The 18,866-nt window shown below is 49.0% G+C and overlaps 7 protein-coding genes across 7 annotated transcripts; 2 read left to right on the forward strand and 5 right to left on the reverse strand.

The window, feature by feature from the left end:
- Positions 1-396: 396 nt before the first annotated feature.
- N7484_000222 (GMC family oxidoreductase) lies at positions 397-2,058 on the forward strand (the record flags this gene model as incomplete). The annotated part of the gene is made up of 1 exon (XM_057110643.1): positions 397-2,058. The coding sequence occupies one exon, from the start codon at positions 397-399 to the stop codon at positions 2,056-2,058; it is 1,662 nt and encodes a 553-aa protein (XP_056977869.1).
- A 359-nt stretch (positions 2,059-2,417) lies between these two features.
- Positions 2,418-3,431, reverse strand: N7484_000223 (uncharacterized protein; the record flags this gene model as incomplete). The annotated part of the gene is made up of 1 exon (XM_057110644.1): positions 2,418-3,431. The coding sequence occupies one exon, from the start codon at positions 3,429-3,431 to the stop codon at positions 2,418-2,420; it is 1,014 nt and encodes a 337-aa protein (XP_056977870.1).
- Positions 3,432-3,777: 346 nt separating this feature from the next.
- On the reverse strand, positions 3,778-5,025 carry N7484_000224 (short-chain dehydrogenase; the record flags this gene model as incomplete). The annotated part of the gene is made up of 6 exons (XM_057110645.1): positions 3,778-3,881; positions 3,930-4,023; positions 4,080-4,148; positions 4,247-4,573; positions 4,629-4,895; positions 4,951-5,025. 6 exons carry the CDS (start codon positions 5,023-5,025, stop codon positions 3,778-3,780), a joined length of 936 nt encoding a protein of 311 aa, XP_056977871.1.
- Positions 5,026-7,384: 2,359 nt separating this feature from the next.
- On the reverse strand, positions 7,385-9,534 carry N7484_000225 (DUF3405 domain-containing protein; the record flags this gene model as incomplete). Its single annotated transcript, XM_057110646.1, has 4 exons — positions 7,385-7,453; positions 7,506-8,334; positions 8,380-9,255; positions 9,332-9,534. 4 exons carry the CDS (start codon positions 9,532-9,534, stop codon positions 7,385-7,387), a joined length of 1,977 nt encoding a protein of 658 aa, XP_056977872.1.
- A 2,273-nt stretch (positions 9,535-11,807) lies between these two features.
- Positions 11,808-13,535, reverse strand: N7484_000226 (flavin monoamine oxidase family protein; the record flags this gene model as incomplete). Its single annotated transcript, XM_057110647.1, has 2 exons — positions 11,808-13,102; positions 13,208-13,535. Coding segments are annotated over 2 exons (1,623 nt in total), but the record flags the coding sequence as incomplete, so codon positions are not given.
- Positions 13,536-14,096: 561 nt separating this feature from the next.
- N7484_000227 (uncharacterized protein) lies at positions 14,097-15,695 on the forward strand (the record flags this gene model as incomplete). The annotated part of the gene is made up of 1 exon (XM_057110648.1): positions 14,097-15,695. The coding sequence occupies one exon, from the start codon at positions 14,097-14,099 to the stop codon at positions 15,693-15,695; it is 1,599 nt and encodes a 532-aa protein (XP_056977874.1).
- A 1,143-nt stretch (positions 15,696-16,838) lies between these two features.
- N7484_000228 (class I SAM-dependent methyltransferase) lies at positions 16,839-18,467 on the reverse strand (the record flags this gene model as incomplete). The annotated part of the gene is made up of 1 exon (XM_057110649.1): positions 16,839-18,467. The coding sequence occupies one exon, from the start codon at positions 18,465-18,467 to the stop codon at positions 16,839-16,841; it is 1,629 nt and encodes a 542-aa protein (XP_056977875.1).
- Between the last annotated feature and the right edge of the window lie 399 nt (positions 18,468-18,866).

Genomic DNA, 18,866 nt, shown 5'->3' on the forward strand with positions numbered 1-18,866 from the left:
AGGGTCGACATTTCCACTTTATGCACAAGTATCTACGATGACCACGTCCCTCGTCGATATTGAGAATTTATGAAAAACACAAGATTCTATCGAATCCAACCAATTTATAACACAGAAATCTTGAAATCGAAGCACCTGAATTGCAGTCGCAGGTTGTCCGTCTGCCTATTTTTGGCCCCATGAAACTACTTCAGCCTCGACACGCTTTGGCCCGATTCTCATCGAATGAAAAGCATTCTATGGGGGTAAATCGATGTCCACCGGAGTATTTCTAGCCAATCGACCGCACATAAACCTGCACCGGTACAGGGGTCGTGCGCCTCGAATATTTAGCCCCAAGTTAATTCCAGGAATGGAACAACTTACCCCTCTCAACACAACTCCTCAGGAATCCCCATGTCTGTCAACGAGACTTACGACTATATCATCATCGGAGGCGGCCTCGGTGGCTCAGCTCTAGCCGGTCGCCTTGCTGAATATCACCCATCCAGATCAATTTTAGTCCTGGAAGCCGGCTCCAGCGTTGTCGGACACCCGTTAACTAGTACCCCACTCGCCTGTTTTGGGGCACATCTATCCCCGCTTGACTGGGCATATACCACCGTACCGCAGGCCCATCTCAATGGTCGTGAATGCTATGTAGCCGCCGGTAAGGCACTGGGTGGTGGCACAGCCACTAACTACGGCACATGGACTCGAGGAAATGCGACCGATTATGATCTCTGGGCTAAACTAGTGAACGATGATGCCTGGAGCTACAAATCTCTTCTGCCGTATTTCCTACGGACCGAGACACATTGGGATCCTAATGCTGATGCGTCCATTCATGGCCGATCTGGTCCCATTCATAATGCGACTGTTACTTCTAGCAGTGCCGACCGGAAGTATCCACTGCGCGACACCTTGCGGGAAGCGTGGGGTAGACTGGGGGTCCCGACCATATCGGATGGGAATAACGGATCTCCATTGGGACTGGCAGAACTCACCGAGAACTGGCGCGACGGTCAACGCCAACTCGCGAGTGAAGCTTATGGAATAACCAACAAGTCTAACATCACAATCAAGACCGAGACACATGTCAAGCGCGTGCTGCTCTCAGAGGGTAAAGCCACGGTCGCAACTGGGGTAGAGCTCCTGGACGGAACGATATTCCACGCATCCCGTGAAGTCGTGGTCTCAGCAGGAGCCTACCGTACGCCACAAGTTCTCATGCTCTCAGGTATAGGTCCTCGTGACGAGCTTGCCAAACATAATATTTCCGTCCAAGTAGACGCACCAGAAGTAGGCCGCAACTTCCACGACCACTTCTCATTCAACCAGTGGTGGAAGCTTCGCAACCCCGAAAGAGGGTTGACGCTCGGAACACCTCTCTGGGACAGCCCGGCATACGGCCTTGGACTTCCCTGTAACTGGGTTGCCACTTTGCAGACACCACGCGAGGAAATGGAGCGTGCGTTGCAAGCAGACGGCGTGAAAGAGACATCCATTCACCCGTATTTAGCTCCAAACTTCGCCCACGTCGAGACTCTGGTTGTGTATGCTCCTGCCGGTGCAGCCGTAGCCGGATTGGAGGTTCCCATGGACGGAACTCATATCGCTTCTGCGGTGCTGGATTTCGTCCCTACTTCCCGAGGAAGTATCACGCTTGCGTCAGCTGACCCCAGTGTGGCACCGTTGATTGACCCGAATTATTATGCCACCGAGGTTGATCGAGCGGCACTGCGGGCGGGTGTGAGGCAGGTCACGAAGCTACTCACAGATACACCCGAAGGCCAGGAGACGGTGCTGGAGGAGGTTCCTCGTCCGGGTCTTGGACCTTTAAGTGCTTCGTCGACAGATGCAGAGGTTGATGAGGCGATAAAGCTTGGTGGTGTGGCGTTCTATCATCCAGGTGGATCAGCGGCTATGGGCAAGGTAGTTGATACGCAGTTGCGGGTATATGGAGTGGAGGGTCTGCGTGTTGTTGACGCGAGTGTATTTCCGTTGCCTTTGGCAGCTCATTATCAGGCTGCTGTTTATGCCATTGCTGAAAAGGCTGCTGAGCTCATGTCTGCGTAGAGCTTGGTACACAGAGCGGTTAAAGGGAGATATGATATAGGTGAATTCTATGAGACATTTTGAATTGATGTTCATGGTCAGCTCAGTGGATCATTTAGCATTTTGCGTCGCAAGGTAGGTTGATTAGCTCCCGAGTACTTGCAGTATCAGCAGATAAATGTTACAATACGGCGGGGCAATGCTTTTAATTTACTTCAGTTTAAACTCAGGCTATGGTCATATGTAGTCAGGTCCGGTACACATAAAAAATATAATCAGAATATGCCATCTCAGCCACAGTCACATAAGTCGTTGTCGACATAGGAATAAAGGCACGTCAAGTGCAGGTCAGAGGAAAACCTCTCAAACCACTCCCTCAATCACATGAGGTCAGGGGGTGCCAGGTCAGTCTCATCGAGCTGGTACAAAACCTGACCAATCTCGCCTTTGACTTCGTACATCTCGCCGACTTCACTATCCTCCCACATCCAAGGAGTCAGGTTTCCGCGAAACCAGTCATCGGCAATTGAGAGGAGAGTCTTTTCAGTGAGCTCAAAGCGAGTGGAGCGGATGAGTTGTCCGTGGTGGTCGACATAGACGAGCAGGGGATGTCCAGTCGTGAATGCATGCCGATCAACAACGATGATAAACGCCGCAGCCATGGCGTAGTGAATGCCAGCAGCGCACATCTCGATCATGCGATAAGGGTTTCCGAACCACTCGCCAGGCTTGCAGTTCTTCTCAAACGCCAGTTGCCTTTTGAAAGCATCAATTCGATACTTCTGCCAGGGAGGAAGGACGCTCCAACGAATGGTATCCTGCTCAGGAGCAAAGACAGCTTCAGGACCAGCAATCTCAGGGAAAAGAGCGAAGATACGACGCCAGTCGGGGTATTCGTGAGGGATGACCTCACGGATTCCGAAAAAGCTTGCGTCATTGATCGCATAGAATGGGCTGGTCAACGAGTCCGGGTCGACCATTTTACCGAGTGCAGCCCATTCATCCATCATCACGTCATCGCCAGGCTGCGAAGAGTCATAATGAGTGCGCATGAGAGTAGGCCAAAAGGTCGATTCGGTCCACAGGCACCAGGCAAGCTGACGAATGTGGGGACCTCTCCAGGGTCGGAGAATCAAGTTGACTTGGGCCTCGGTGGGAGTGATAATCTCCTGCGGGTGATACCAGGCCCGAGGTATAATTGGCACACTCATGAATTCTGCAATGAGCTGCATGCGTTGGATGCTAGCGGGTTGAGGGCAACCGTAGTCCCAGTTGCGCTGCGGGTTGGTTAGCCTATAGTTCGTATCCGTATTCATATGTTCGGCACTCACAATCATGTACTGCTCCACAGGCAAATGGCCCCAGTTGGGCAAGTGAGAGTCGGAGTAACTCATGATCTTTCATTCTTTTCATATTAGCCACACGTAATTTTAAAAAACTCAAATCTTGAAATTCAGAAGCTCACCGTTGCTTGGAAACCGATGGGGACATAAACAAAGGGCGGTGAGGGAAGGAAGAGAGCGGTGAAAATTCCGATCAAAAGAACAAACAGGCATGAGTCAAAGGTCTACAAACGTGTTTCCTGTGCTGCAAACGAATCGCCTCGTTTTGTGATTGTTTCATTTGGCATTAAAGTGGAGCCTGTTTCTATGAAGTAATTGAGGCATACAATTGCACATCAATGAAATAAACCCATATAGTACAGATAACAACATATCTCCCGCAGGATATGCTTGTGAATTAGTATCCCTGAACTTGTTCTTCGGACCATTCCCAGTATCTCTTCGTCAGCTCCGGATCATACAAATCTTTTCGAATAGTAATGACCCTTCCCCAAGGAGCAACTTGGACAATTAGCTAGGTCTGGATGCAGGAGTTATCATGGGTCTTACCAAATGAAGCATTATTTTCTTCCGTGATTTCGGCACTCAGGCCTGCATAGAGCTCTGTATAAGCACCATAAATAGGAGGGTACAGAATCAGATTCTGTGACTCGAGATCAGCGAGATGAACAAACAAACAAATGCACTGCAAGAGCATACCGCCACTAGAGTCTGTGCTGTAGACATATGTCTTTGCAATCCACTTTTCAGATTCCCCGGGTTCAAACTCTATTGACATTCCACGAGTTAGCCAGTCATGACACTGCCAGGAAAGCCTATCTTATTGCACAACGACATTTGTGCATCAGAAGACAAGACCGACTCACCAAACTGAGTACTCCATCTCCAGCAGTCCTGTTGGCATATTCAGCACAGTGAATTACATTTCCAGCTTTGCTGCGACAGTATTTCTTCATTGCGCTTTCCTCTTCATGGTAATCCATATTGTTGAAGTCAATTGGCGGGCTTGGGGCCATCAATATGGCAGAAGACGAAACCCAGATAACCCGAACACTACCCTTTGGTGCCGTGACTGCCGTCTTTTTCAATACACCATGGAGGTACTTGACAAACAGAAAGTGTCCGAGGTTATTGGTCCCGAGCTGAAGCTCGTATCCTTGCTTGGTCTTGCTACCCTGTGGTGGCATCATGACCTAAAAGAAAGGTTAGCTATAATTGCGAGGTTGGTAGGAGTTTGGCATAGCCTACCCCAGCATTGAGCCACAATACATCGAGGCGGGACTCAGCCGCAAGAAATTCATTAGCGGAGCTTTTGATGGTGGTCAAATCAGACAGGTCCAATTGAAGAAACATCAGTCTCCCGGTTGACTCGGGGTGTGCAGTCTTGATTTCTTCGATCGCAGCTAAAGCCTTTTCTTGGGATCTGGCAGCAACGTATACGGTGGCATTTTGGCCGTATAATATTTTGGCCAGTTCGGCACCAACGCCGGAGTTGGCACCAGTCACAAGAAAAACCTGATATTAACGTGAGCTGTGAGGTATTTCACGAGTAGTAGGATGGTGATTCTACCTTGCCAGATTGATCTGGAATATTCTTCTCCGTAAGAGTTGGTGCTGGAGGACAGAAAGTTCGAAAATACTCCATTCTGAGCAATGGAAGGTCAAGCCGAGTGAATGACAAAAGTCAATGATGGTAGGGAAATCCCAGCAGTTAAATAGGCAGCGAAGATAAACGGTGCAAAGGATCCATGGTTGACGAATTCTCGTGCCTTCGTGTTCAATTCAACATTCTGGTCTCTGGACGAAGATCTCGTTGATTTCATGGGAGACATTATACAATCATGATGCAATTGGCAAAGTAAAGTTCCCATTAAGGTTAGTTTGTTGTCATCGTCTTCCGAGCTCGGTTAGACTGAGTCATCATTTCCGCAAGACCCACATCCCCGCCCGAGTTAAGTCTAGAGCCTAAACTTTGGCAGTGCAAGCTCCGATGAAGGCGATATTTCCAGGGGCTCTGTTGATCAGATTGAGAGCAGAGTTGATCATCGCATTCCAAAGAGCTCGCAAGAGATGTCAAACAAGCTGCCAGTGCTAGTAAAAGATTAGTTACGCAACTAAAAGACAAATGCAGGTACAAAGAATATAGCCACGGAAACCCGTGTAAGGGAGTGGGACCATTGAGACGCAGCAACATCCCTGTTAGCTGTATGACACTAATTCTTCCACGTGGATCAGGAAGATAAAAACTCATCTGCCTACTCAATATGCATTTTTCAGCTTCACCAAATACACGGACCATTTAAACGCCAGTTCTACCAAATCATTGTTGTGCTAATGCCTCGAAAGGGCATTAAGAGAACTCACACTGGATGTGTGACCTGCAAGTCAGTTCCCCACACGCATCGTCCCTCACTCCTTCTAATGAAAGTATCAGAGCCCGTCGGGTCAAATGCGACGAAACCCAACCCCAGTGTATCAGATGTCAATCATCCGGCTGGGACTGTGAAGGATACAAAGAATGGGTCCCGAAGGCATGTCGACAGATCCAGCCCTCTACCCTCCCGGGCGCAAACGCTCCAGACCTCCGGAGTTTGACCTTTTTCCGCCAAGCGGTGGCCCCTGTACTAGCAGGACCGATACCGCGCTCCTTCTGGACCCATACAGTCATTCAAATAAGTCACGATCAACCTGCTATAAGAAATGCAGTTGTGTGTATCAGCTCGCTTTTCGAGGGGTCCCAGAGCGCTTTTGCAAATGGCCAATCAAAAAGGAAACTCGCCATTTCCCGTTACCACGTCGCTATTCGGCAGATTGCTAAGTTCAATCAGGGAAGCCTCGATATTGTGGTCATAGCTTCCGTCGTTTTTATGAGTATTGAACTTCTACGGGGTAATTCGATGAGGGCGATGATCCACTATCAGCACGGTAGAAGGATTTTGGCCTCGTACAACGCCTCTGCCGTGCCATTGGCAATCTTCCGTCACTTCAATGTTTTTGTTCTCTGCTTATCCCAGTTGTTTGGTATACCTTTGTTGGTCCAGGCTGACTTCTCATCCCCTCCCCCATTCGTCACTCTGATCCAAGCTCAAGAGGCACTTGATTGGCTCACATATCGGTCCATGAACGTTGCATATGCGCTAGATCAAAGCGCTGCAAATGCATCAGATAAAGAAGCATTTCTACGGGCTCAATTGATGAAGTCCTCTTTGGATACGGACTTGGATGCGTGGTCGCACGACGCAGCTTTATTCACATCCTCCAGTTCCATCCAAGGAGCAAGCGCACATAGAATGCTACATATTCGATTGTTGGTTTGCAAGATATGGACAGATCCCAGTCTTTATCGGAAGATAACCTGTACCAATGGGATGTTTCAAGGTACTTCGGATTTTACGTTCGGGGCGGTGTTCAATACTTCCAGTCTCGGAGACTTCCTTTCCAGCACCGGGCTTTCTCCGGTTTTATACTTCATGCTCATGGAATGCAGTAATCTTCAGATTCGACTGGCAGCATTGGCAATGCTTCGAAAAAAGTGCCGGTCGGTGGACACATCATTGGATTACAAGATGTTATACATCGAGACGAAAAGAGCGATCGAAAATGATCACGGAGTTATGATAGACTCGGAGTGGAGGGAAGCAGAGGAACTGGAGAATTTAATTGGCAGCCAGAATCTCAGCTCGCCAATGTGCAGCGGGTTTCAGTTCATGTGTCCTTGGCCTGTTGTGCTGATGGATGTTTGTGAGAGAGTACATCAGTCTTTCTAATAGGGTGATTATGCAGAGTACGTATTATGTGCGCATCTGGGCCATTAGATGAGAATTATTTAACTAAATCAGTCCTTTAATAATACAAATGGAGAAAGCTGGAAGTTTTTAGACTGGATACAGGATGAAGTACTTTTCAAACCAGAAATTGAAGAAATTGAAGATCCCCGAAACTCGCTACCAAAGTGAATAACTGTTGACCAAAGACGCGACGACCTGCATACCAAATGATGGATATTACTCGGTATTTTTGACCGGATGCAAGAGCATAGGGGGCAGACAAAGACGCCGGTGACTTTCCTCGCGCTAGCAATAGTTAGCATTGACATGCGTCAAGTATCCAGGAAAGAAAGCCTACCTCAACAGCATCATCAAGCCCCAACCAAGCTCTATAGAGCTTCCCGGGGAAGTCCGACGAAAACATATAAGACAATTTCAACATGATATCATCATGCATCTGCCAGGTCCAAATACTGTTCTGCCCCGCATTAACATTGCCCGGCTTCCCTGGATTAGCCCTTCCATTCAACTCAACAGGATCCCACTTCAACTCATGGTAAATCGGCATCGGAACCTGAACAGACTTCAACCCATAAAACAAAGCCCAAGAGACCGGTGACATCTCCGACGCAAGACCAAATCCATCGCGCGTCTTATCCTGATGCATCAGTCTGAGCAGCCGTGCCGAAACACGCGACATAGCAACCGGAGACGCACGGACGGGCGTACGAGTACCCTGCCAGAAATTGAAGATCCGGTCACGGAAGGGCCAGCCGGTGTTCTTGGGGTTGAACTGGGGCATCCAGGTAATTACGTCGGCTTCCTCGCCGATTCCCCACTTCCAGAGGTTATCCTGGTTATCGGAGGTCGGGACCTTTGGAGCCTCGTCTTCGACGTTGATGCCGAGGGCGGGCTTGGGCCCCCAGATTCCTTCGCGAGAATTCATGCTTTGATCCACTGTATCCATGAACGTTTCCCAGTCGCCGTGGACGGCTGGAATGTAGAAGTAGGAGTTGCGCTCCCACATGTTTTTGCGTGGTTGTTTCTTTGCGAAGGCGGCTGCCTGTTCAAGGAAGTGGTATAGATGTCCTGTGTAGCGTGCGTCCAACTCAAATTGCCAGGTGTATTCGTATTGTGGATTCAGCCGAGAGAAAATTTGGATTGGTTGGAAATATTGTAAGATCGCCCTGGGTCACGTTAGTATCGCGTGGAATAACATGCAAGATACTTACATGTGGACATCAATCTTTGGGTACCAGTCCGCCAGAATCTTCTCGTTGAAGAAAACCGCAATGTCTTGGAGTTCCTCTGGGAGATGGTCCTTTTTGAATCGATCCATGCCTTCTAGGTCTGCCGGGTTCGGTAGTTCAGTGCCGGTTGAATCTATTAGAAGGATGACTTCATATTCTGCGCCGGAAAGGAGAGACAGTTCCATGACCATGGAACGAATGAAGTGGATGTCATTTGCTGTGTACACTTTGTTGATCCATGAGCGTAGAATGACTGCCGTGCGACTGTGATAACCAGTGCTAGAGTTATCTTCAGCAGTCGCAGCCGCGTCTTGGTTTCCAAATACATCATGGATCTTATCGAGAGTCAATGCCTTTTCCGCGGGGTTGCGATCCTGATATCGCTCAGCATTTCGCTGTAAACATTCTTGTTGTAAATTCCCCAAGTTCACATTCGCCCAGATCTCATTGGTTTCATTGCCGTAGCCATAGGCACCATACTGGGAGTACCGATCGGTACAAAGACTATTGTCGAGATTCCATGCTTCGTATGAACCGAAAACAGGTTTGGGAAAGGCTGTCTCAATTAGTAAGAAACACCAAAGAGAAACTGTGATTTCAATATCCGTACTTGACATATTCCATCTATATCCTTTCATAAATAAGTCTTTGTTCTCTCTGTCCAGAAGTGCTCCGCTCGGACCAACACATTGCTGATACGCGCCTTTCCATTTCGCTTTCCAGGCAGCACTATTGTAGTCCGGATAAGGATCATAGACAATCTCATCCGATTCCTGTTCGGTTTCTATAATATGTACCAGTGTGTCATTACCACCCGTGGAACCATCGATCACAAAAAAGCTCGGCTCGGGAATGGGACTAGGGAAGGTTAGTGGGTCTCAATTGAAACCTGCTATGGAGCATACAGCTCGCAGCTTCGACTCGAAGTACCTACGCTGGTTTATCAACCTCCACTGGGTGCTGAACGGAGCTAACAGGATCAATTGGGCTAACAGGAATAATATGCTCTTTTACCCCTGGAAAAAGCAAAATTATAGCGAGAATAGCGCAGAGACAGACAATGGCCAGACTGCGCCTAAGCTGGTTGGCATGGTATCGCCGGCAGACCTGCACAACATAGTCTGTCACAGACCTCATGTTTCGGTGGTGTCGCGTGGACGTCTATAGGATCTGCAGGAGGTCATTTCTACCGCAGACTCCTGAGGAGCGATGACTTTTTGAGTGGTGACAGGCGTAAACCCACTAATGGAAATCGTAAGCCATTATTACGCGTCCTTCTTGGTACTCAGCTCTCAGGAACATTAATTTCCCCACTTGGATAGTTTTATGCTAGCCTCGTCAGTCCGAGTTGTTATTGGATGGTTCGGGTGGGTTTCGGATCACGGAGGCTGCCGTCGATCAATCGGCTGTCAGTATGTGGGTCGTGGCTAAGAGGCTTATCGTTGATTTGTTTGACAGCGCTGCTGGGTGGATGCAGCAGGTGCGAGATTGCGGGTAAAGGGTTTTGAGGGATAACAATGTAGTGTATCTCTTGAGTTCTTGCCTAGCAGTGTTCGGATATGATCTAATCTGTTGAGGCCTCCGCTAGGAGACAAAACCTTTCAGTGAACCATATCGCGAAACCCGTTCAATTCAGACGGCTATCACCAGAGGAGACGATACCGCCGCAGGAAAATAGGATAATCAGCTTGTTATATAATGGGCATACGTACATCAATGACTCCAAAAACCAACCTTGGAACTTATCTGTGGCCATGCATTGTTCAGAGGTTGAATGCACACCCAGAGCACCTTGCTTTTTCCAGCGATGGATGTGGCGCACTGCAGTCAGACAAGCTTTTCTCTAGTGTGCTGACTGTACATTTTGCGCTGGCTTGACTGCAGTTTAAATTGGATGGAATTTCCTCAACCTCAAGTATTGATAAAGCCTCGAGCTCTAAGGTTATTCTATTCACCAACTTGAAAACATATTTTGCCATTAACTGCGCCTTTCTTGACAATTTTCAGGTCTATAATCTAAATAATGTGGTATGGGCACCTCGGAGGTCCTATATGTTCCAATGAATTAAGTCTGAATTTCAATATCCGAATTAAGATCTTCTCGGTTTATAGAACCATAAATGCCAACACATGTGTCTATCCAATCATGGTACCTGCACAGTCAGACACCTGCAGGGCCCCAATCGAAAGTTGCACAACCGATCCCTCAAGTCAAATATATCTCAATACATTAGTTGGTAACTTTGACATCATTATTTGGTACACATCTATGCCTAGAATTTGATCATTCATGTAGTATTCATCATTACACGATTAGCGTAGAAAGAAAAACCTGGAAATGGTCGATCGGACCTGATTGACACTATCCATACTCCATAATTCAATCTGATATAATCAACATTATTGCCAAGCACAGTAGGTATTCAATCTCCGATATCGAAATATGCGAATAAAATCCAACTATGTACGTAGTAAAATTCTGAAAAGCGGCAAGATTTTCTACGGCTCGTCAACCGTGGCTTTGGTCGCGTGAGGCCGCCCCACTAGTGGATCCTCGACCCATGGAACTAATCGCTAAGTCAGCCACACACGGTCACATGTCCACGGTCCACGGGTCTAGAGCGGCGACAACGCCGGGTTTGCCGTGGCGACGGTTTCGTAGGGAACATGTGTTCGTGCGCTGTACCTCCCGGGCTGAGTATAATCTCCGGGGATGCAGATATATACCAACAGGTATGACTAGATCGCCATGAGGCAATCAAGATTCGACTTTATGACTGGTGCCAAAGAAAAGTGCTTCAACCATAACAGTCCGCAAAACTGTTGTTTGACGGAACGGAACGAATGCCAACACATTGACGTCCTTAAAAACGCAAGTATATACCAACTGATAGTCCAATTATCGACAAAAGACTGTTGCGATTCTGAACCTCGGCTCAGTATGGGTTACACAGGCGTCAAATGCCTCGAACTTCCTAACCTAGTAACCCGTAGAGCAAGACCCTAATCGTGTTTTGTCAGTCATTCCTTACCGCAAACTCTAATTTAATGACATGCAGGTACCACATGTGGGCTGGATAGGTGCAGATCGGAGCTAGAGCTATATCCTAACTTGATCCTTGGAACCTCATATTGGAAACTTATGAAAAATACAGAAACAGAGATTGAAAACAAGTTATGTTATGGCTCTATTTCGCATCCACATGCTTCAATTGATGACTATATGGCTGCTGGATGCTAAATGATATGTAAAGTAAATGCTCAACTATGAAAATGCAAAACCTCCAGGGCTGTACTGAGCGCACTGCGGCGCTCTCTGGTTATACTCCAGTGATAATGTTGAATATCAGGACCAGCCAAGTGACTTTTCAGTCACGTCCAAAGGCTTAAACCTGACATACTTACTTACGAATGGCAAGGACGGCATCGCTGACGGCATCATGTCTATCGTACGGAATACCAAATGTGTGCAGCAGGTTAGACGCAGCGGTTTCACCCGTCTTATACGCACCATGCACACAGCCATTTGCCACCATGGTACAGTGCTCACCTGCAAACTGCAAGGTGCTGTCCTTGTGATTTTCAAATGCTTCGATTAGAGATTCCGGGTCATCGCCGACCTTGTCGGCAGAGTAGGTCCCGTACCCGGCCAGCGGGTCCTGGGTCCAGTGTGTAGTTTCAACACTGACCAGGCGGGGGAGAGCTTTATATGGCTCCGCGCGGAGTAGTTTAAAGAGGGGTTCGAAGAAGCGATAGATCTCCTTCTTGTCGGTCATCGCTTCGATGCGCTGAGTAAGGGGTTCGGCGATCTGCACGCAAAGCTCCTTGCCGCCGGTCATGATCCAGAGGTTGATGGTGACGGTGGCGTAGTTAAGGATGTTATCCTTTTCTGGTATGGAGTTCATGCTGTTGGATGACTCGACGGAGGATCCGGACATGGTGTCCAGGTCTTCCTCCGAGGGGGAGGGGTAGAAAATAAACTGGTCATTGTCTTTGGGCCAGAATACATCGGTAAATTCAAAGAAGACTTTGCCAAGTGCACCGTAGCTGAACTTGGACATACCCTCTTGGATGTCACTCGGCAAGGGCGGGGTGAAATTAATCAGGTTGTGATGATAGACGCCCAGTGGGCAGGTCATCACCACGGCATCTCCTTCAATCGTTCCAGGGGCTCCGGTCGCATCTCTGTAGTGAATGCGCGCGGGCGTGGTACCCTCTTCGTTCCATTCGACGTTCTCAACGTGATGGTTGAGTCGGATAATGCTGGGATCCTCGTTGAGGGGTTGGGCGGTCCAATTTACAATGCGATCGTATCCGCCTTTCATGTATAGGTTTCGCTCGGTAATAAAGTAGGACAAATGTTTCGACGAGGCCAGACTTGTACTGGTTCCGAGCCATAGTTCCACCTCTCGAATCGCCTGGGGGGCCCAAATGCGATCATTATCAGTGATCAGCTGGTGTTCGAGGACGAATTCCCGGACGAATTCGTCGACGGGACGATCCTCGGCGTCGGGGTGGGTATCGTAATACCACTCGCAGTAATCCGCAAATTCATCGGCGACTTTCTTCGCCTTAAACTGCGAGCCGGCACGACCCTCTCGGGTGAAATAGAGCGGGGCGCCGTCGTCATAATAATAGGGGATTTTAAGCCTCGGGATGAGTTTCACCAGACCATTCTGGGAAGTTTCGTGCATCCAGGCAGCACCTGAACGATCGTCAGCACACCATTGTTCCCTCATGATCACCACGTTAAACGAAACCTGGAAGGTCAGGGTCACCACCGGTTTTCATCGTAACCTCGGAACCCTACCAATATCTCGAACATGATCTCCATTCCGGCTGGTCAGGATTCGGCCACCGATGCGATCGCGAGCTTCCAGCACGACGACTTCACAGCCGTGACGCTGCAGGACCGCCGCGGCCCGAAGTCCTGAAATTCCAGCACCAACTACAATCACCTTCTTGGGCTCCGACCTTGCTGTGCGTGGTGCCTCATCGGGCGCAGACTCCACCAGAGTCGCGGCGTTGAGGCGCGCAGCCAGGTCGGAGCCACAATTACTTGGTTTTAACGGACTATGTCCGGGAAGGGAGGAAGAGACGTGAAATGCTTGAGCCATTCTGAGTTGACAAGTGGACATTCGGTTGCAAAACTGCAAGTTGGAGGAGTGATGATCGGGAGAAAGGAGAAGGTGGCGGGTTCGAGGTACTAATAATTTTTAGCCCTGGGGGGAAGAATCCACGGAACCGTTGTGTACGGGTATGGATACAGTACCCACGCCACATTTAATTCCGATTTTTTGAATTATCGCTCAAGGCTTAGTTACGGGCGATTCTTCTCCACTTGCTCTTTTTGTTTCGTCATTTTTTCTCTGAAATTCCCAAAGCCACTGTGTAGACTAAAAGTCCCGCACTAATAACCAAGGAAAAGAAAAAAAGAGATAACGCTTATCGCCCCTCTTTTTCGCTTTTGTTTTTCCTACAGAGTTTTTTATTTTTAATCTTTCATCCTCTCACACCCGCATGAGCACGTCCCGTGCTAGTCATATTTAAGCAAGTCCTTGCGGATTGACAGAAGCGTTAAGCTTCTGTTATCTCTCCTCCGATCCCTTGGGACCCGTAAGAACAATCCGATGAACGTTGATTTAAATGCACCAACATGGGCATCGACGGAGCCCGCTCCAGTCGACCCTCAATCCGACATGGAGGAAGCACCTCTGAATGGTACGGAACGCTTGGCAGACGCGAACGGGGATATTACGTTGATTCCAACCCCGACCAATTCTCCCGATGATCCACTGAACTGGAGCACGTGGCGCCGTTATTGGCACGCGTTTCTGATCTTATTCATCGTCGCGTTCACCGCCGCAACTTCCAACGATGCTGGCACCGCTGGAAATGGTATGAATGCCCAGCTGGGAATCAGCTGGGATGATATCAATATTGCGGCCGGTGTGTTGTTTGTCGGGATCGGGTACTGCACCTTGCTTCTGAGTCCGGCGCCCTTTCTCTACGGGCGCCGCATCTCCTACCTGATATGTTTGGTGTTTTCGATCGTCGGCTCGATTTGGTTTGCGCGCGTGCAGACCGTGCAGGACAACATTTGGAATCAATTGTTCGTCGGCGCGTCGGAGTCATGTGCCGAAGCGATGGCCCAGTTATCCCTGTCGGATATCTTTTACCAGCACAATCGTGGTCTGGTTCTGGGTTTCTATATTCTTGCGACTAGTATCGGGACGTTCATGGGTCCACTGGTCGCCGGGTTTATCACCGATAGCCCGGCGATGGGGTGGAGATGGGCAGGATGGCTCGCGGTCATCATTTCGGGATTCATGCTCATCCTTTTCTACTTCGGGTTGGAGGAGACTTTCTTCGATCGCAAGGCTGTCCTGCAGGGACTGGACGTGCGACCGGAGGGTACGACCAGCCGCCCGCCCTCGGACGAAAAGGCCGATCGCCCTCCGATTGTCGAGCCAATTCTGGTGAACAACGCTACGGACGAAGAAAGTGGCCAGAAGAAGGGGAAGACCTACTGGCAACGCATCGCGTTGATCACGCCTTCTCCGACCTTGATCGGGACCGGCTTCAAGCAGTACTACCGCCGCATCTGGCACACCCTACGCATCTTCACCTTCCCCGCAGTGCTCTACTCGGGACTGCAATGGGGTGCCCAGGATGCCTGGCTGACCTTTTATCTCACCATCGAAGAGGATAATTGGTACGAAGCGCCCTGGTACTACACCGATGCCGCGGTGGGCATTATGAACGTGCCCACTCTGATCGGCGCCCTCATCGGCTGTATTTACGGTGGTTGGTTCTCCGATTTTTTTGTCACCTGGATGGCCAAACGCAATGGGGGCATCTTCGAAGCGGAGCAGCGCCTGTGGCTTATGTTCCCCGTTGCGCTCGTCGGACCGGCAGGTCTCATGTTGTTCGGTATTGGCTCCGACAAAGGCTGGAGCTGGCCGTGGCCGTACGTAGGACTGGGTTTCATTGGATTCGGCTGGGGCTGTGCCGGCGATCTTAGCATGGCCTACCTTCAGGACGCGTACCCGGATATGGTCCTTGAGGGCATGGTGGGTGTGTCCGTGATCAACAATACGATCGGATGCATTTTCACCTTCTCGGCCCAATACTGGATCGACGCACAGACGTTGGCTCAGGTCTTTATCGCCATTGGTATTCTGAGCTGGGCTTTCCTCATGACGACTGCGCCTATGATCTATTGGGGAAAGAAGTGCCGTCGACTCACTCAGAAGCGATACGAGAACTTCCTCCGTATCCGCGATGGTCATCTTTAGACATGACATCTACTTGGGATAAATCTACTTGGTATATACTGCATTTTTTTGCAGCTATTTAGCGACTTGCTCGCATTTTACTTTTTCTGGCATGATGTATACATAATTTTTGTCTACGTTTTTGCGTGTTCTTTCGGTCGATCTACTTTCTCTTCATGTCACTCTTTTGCTGCATTCTGCATTTATTTAGATTGAACAGCGTGGGCGTTAGCGCGCCCGAATACCCATTTACTTCTGCATTGAAACATGAACACATTGAGATGAAACTCCGTGATAAGCGAATTCGGCCATCATATCCACATTAGGCTTTTGGTCCGGCAGTGGAGACTCTGGATAAGCCCGCGCTAAGCCTCTTCCCGAAACGCTTAAGCCTTATCTCTGAATCTCCGCATCAGCTCGCGTCGAGATAAGAGAGTCTGATGACCCATTGTCCAGACCTCGTAGCCCCTATTATCACAACAATAGAGATTGAATCCGGATCTCATTCAACCTGCTGTACGCTCGATACATTCATAAATAATATTTAACTAAAGCATGACATTACTCAGGTGCATAGCCAATCTCGAACTTATCAATCAATCCCGGCGAATCAACGGCATGAACCTAGTGTAGATGCGCCCAGCCCACGACCGCATTCTCCGTAACGTAGTCCGAGTCCCCGCTTTATCTTCGACGTGGAGACTGATCTGCCGTCCACGAGTTCTCCAAGTGGAACTCATCTCTAAACAGGCAGTCCAAACTAAATCCAGCCTGAAAGATCAATACATACCGGTACTGACGGGCGACCGGAAATGAATACTCGAAAGATAAATATTATCTGGCTGGACCTACCGGGAAAGGAACTTGCGGCTGAGATATCCCCGCAAGAAAGACTGGCGATTGAAGATAAAGATTAGATTAGGTAGGGATTAAGGGGCTTATCTCGGCAGTTTGGGCGTGAGTTCTATGCTAGGAATGTTTTACCGCTGCCTAGGATTGGACTTGCCAGATTTGGCAGTTGGAGCTGCCTTGTGTATTGGTTGGCTATTGTTTGTTGAGGGGATCATGTATCCCCCATTCTATCTGTGGAAAGTTGGATGCTTACCCCTGAAAACGCAGTCAAATCAATGACCTGAAATGGAATTATAACATTGGATGCCTGTTCTATGAATCCTGGTCCCGCTGGAAATGGAACACCAAGTGACTTTTATCTGTCACTGAAGAACGCATACTCCAACTCCGCTGAATTTGGAAGGTCCTGATGCTCTCGGAATGGTCCATGGTATATTTTTGAACCCCATTCCAAGGCGCGGAATTATATTTCTGGCTTGACTTGGGATTCTCAATGACAACTGTTATCGACCGTGTGGCCAATTGGAAGCATCGAGCAAGTACGAAATCCAGCTCTTCCATGGGAAGGAACTCCAAGGCCGAGGCACAGAAAATGTGATCGACTGTTTCTGTTCGTGTTGCGAGGAAGGACTCCATGCGATCGTGAATCAAATCACAATACCCGCCTTCTTGGTGACATATACCCAGCATCTTCTTTGAGATATCGACTCCAACCAAGTGGGTAATTCGATTCCGTGGGTTGGATTTCAAAGCACGACCCAGACTGCCCGTTCCACATCCGAGATCGAGTGCAGTGCCTTTGAACGATGACAGTGCAGTTATTTCTGTAGTCTGATCCGGCGCACAACTTGTCATAGGCATCTCATCAAAAAGTGACGCCAGCTCAGCGAAACGGGCTCCTCGCACACCCGGGTTCTTGAGGAAGTAATTCGTGATGTAAGTGTTGATAACGGCCCTGTACGCCCCAGGGAATCCGTACTTGACATCCGTATCCTCAAGCTGCGACCCAGGCGGATAGAAGAACACAGGAAGAGGATCAACTTCGATCACATAAGCTCTCCCATCTTGACCGATTCGCATATCCACGTCACATCCCATGCCATTTGTGTACATTTTTTTGGTCGTGAAAGCTTCGACGGCTGTCTCTTGGAGATGTTTCCACAATGCCGGATCTTCATCTTCGGACATGAGCTCATAACCAGACTCTGCATCAAATTTTAATTCTAGCGTCAAGATTCGCGCGTTATCGCCAACCTGCTTGTATTTTGCGCGTTGAGGGATCAGCGGAATGGGGCTTTCGCCCATCGCAATCACAACTACAGAGTACTCTTCTCCAGCGATGAATTCCTGAACCACGATATCCGTGCTCTCCCGTCCTGCAGCTTCGCATGCATTGGCGTACTGCTCTCCATCCTGATGTCCCAGCGCCAGTGCTCGTTGAATCCGTACAGGGCGCATCAGCGTGTTCAACCGGTGGATACAGCTCTCCAACTCGGCTTCGTCGCGACAGAGAGAATGCTCATCGATAAACATACTCCCATAACTAGAAGCCGGCTTCACAAACAGAGGGAAGCACTCTGTGCCAGGAATGAGCGGACTGCCGGCTCGCTTGGCTTCGGCGAAGAAATCCCATTTGGACTGCGATCTTTCCGAGCTTTGGACACCGGCATGTGGCAGATTAAGCGACTCGAAGTATCGGATCGCATCAATACCAGCTAGTGAGTCCTCATGTGTGCCCCAAAGGAAATTTAAATAAAAGTCATAACCCTCTGCGACCGCCTCGTCGATTTGTTGCTTAGCTGTCTTTTTGTGGATGGTCTTGTGTGATACGTGATGTTGAGTCGTAAAGACGCCTGGATTCATGCATAGTTGTTGTGACTCCGATTCGCCGACTGAAGCCTGGAGCTCCTCGAAGCAAGATTGAAATACGCAGATTCTCATTGGGGATTATGCGGGTTGGGAAATATTGGACAGAGTTGACACGCGACCAGCTGTCGCATGTACTGCAAAACCCCACCAGATCTGCATGAACCTCTCCAAATCGATGATCTCCAAGATTCTTCACGATTGGTCAGTAGCGCCTATCTTAGTTTCGCTACCAGATGGATGAGACAGATCTGGGCTTTCTTGAGCCAATGTTTACACCGCTCTGGTCTGAAAGGGTAAATGATCAGGTTGTGGTGGAGACGTTCCGTGTTGTCGGGATCTTCAGCTGAGCACGCAGATGTTGTGTATCCACTCGTAGCTCTCCAAATGACGTTACTGAGAGATTTTTCAAAGCTCCAAATGCGCGAATTGCTAGAGAAATTCCGCATTCTCAGTCAAAACATGTCAAATTAT

Source organism: Penicillium longicatenatum, assembly GCF_028827895.1.
Source record: "Penicillium longicatenatum strain IBT 33135 chromosome Unknown contig_11_segment0_segment0, whole genome shotgun sequence".
Lineage (NCBI taxonomy): Eukaryota > Fungi > Ascomycota > Eurotiomycetes > Eurotiales > Aspergillaceae > Penicillium > Penicillium longicatenatum.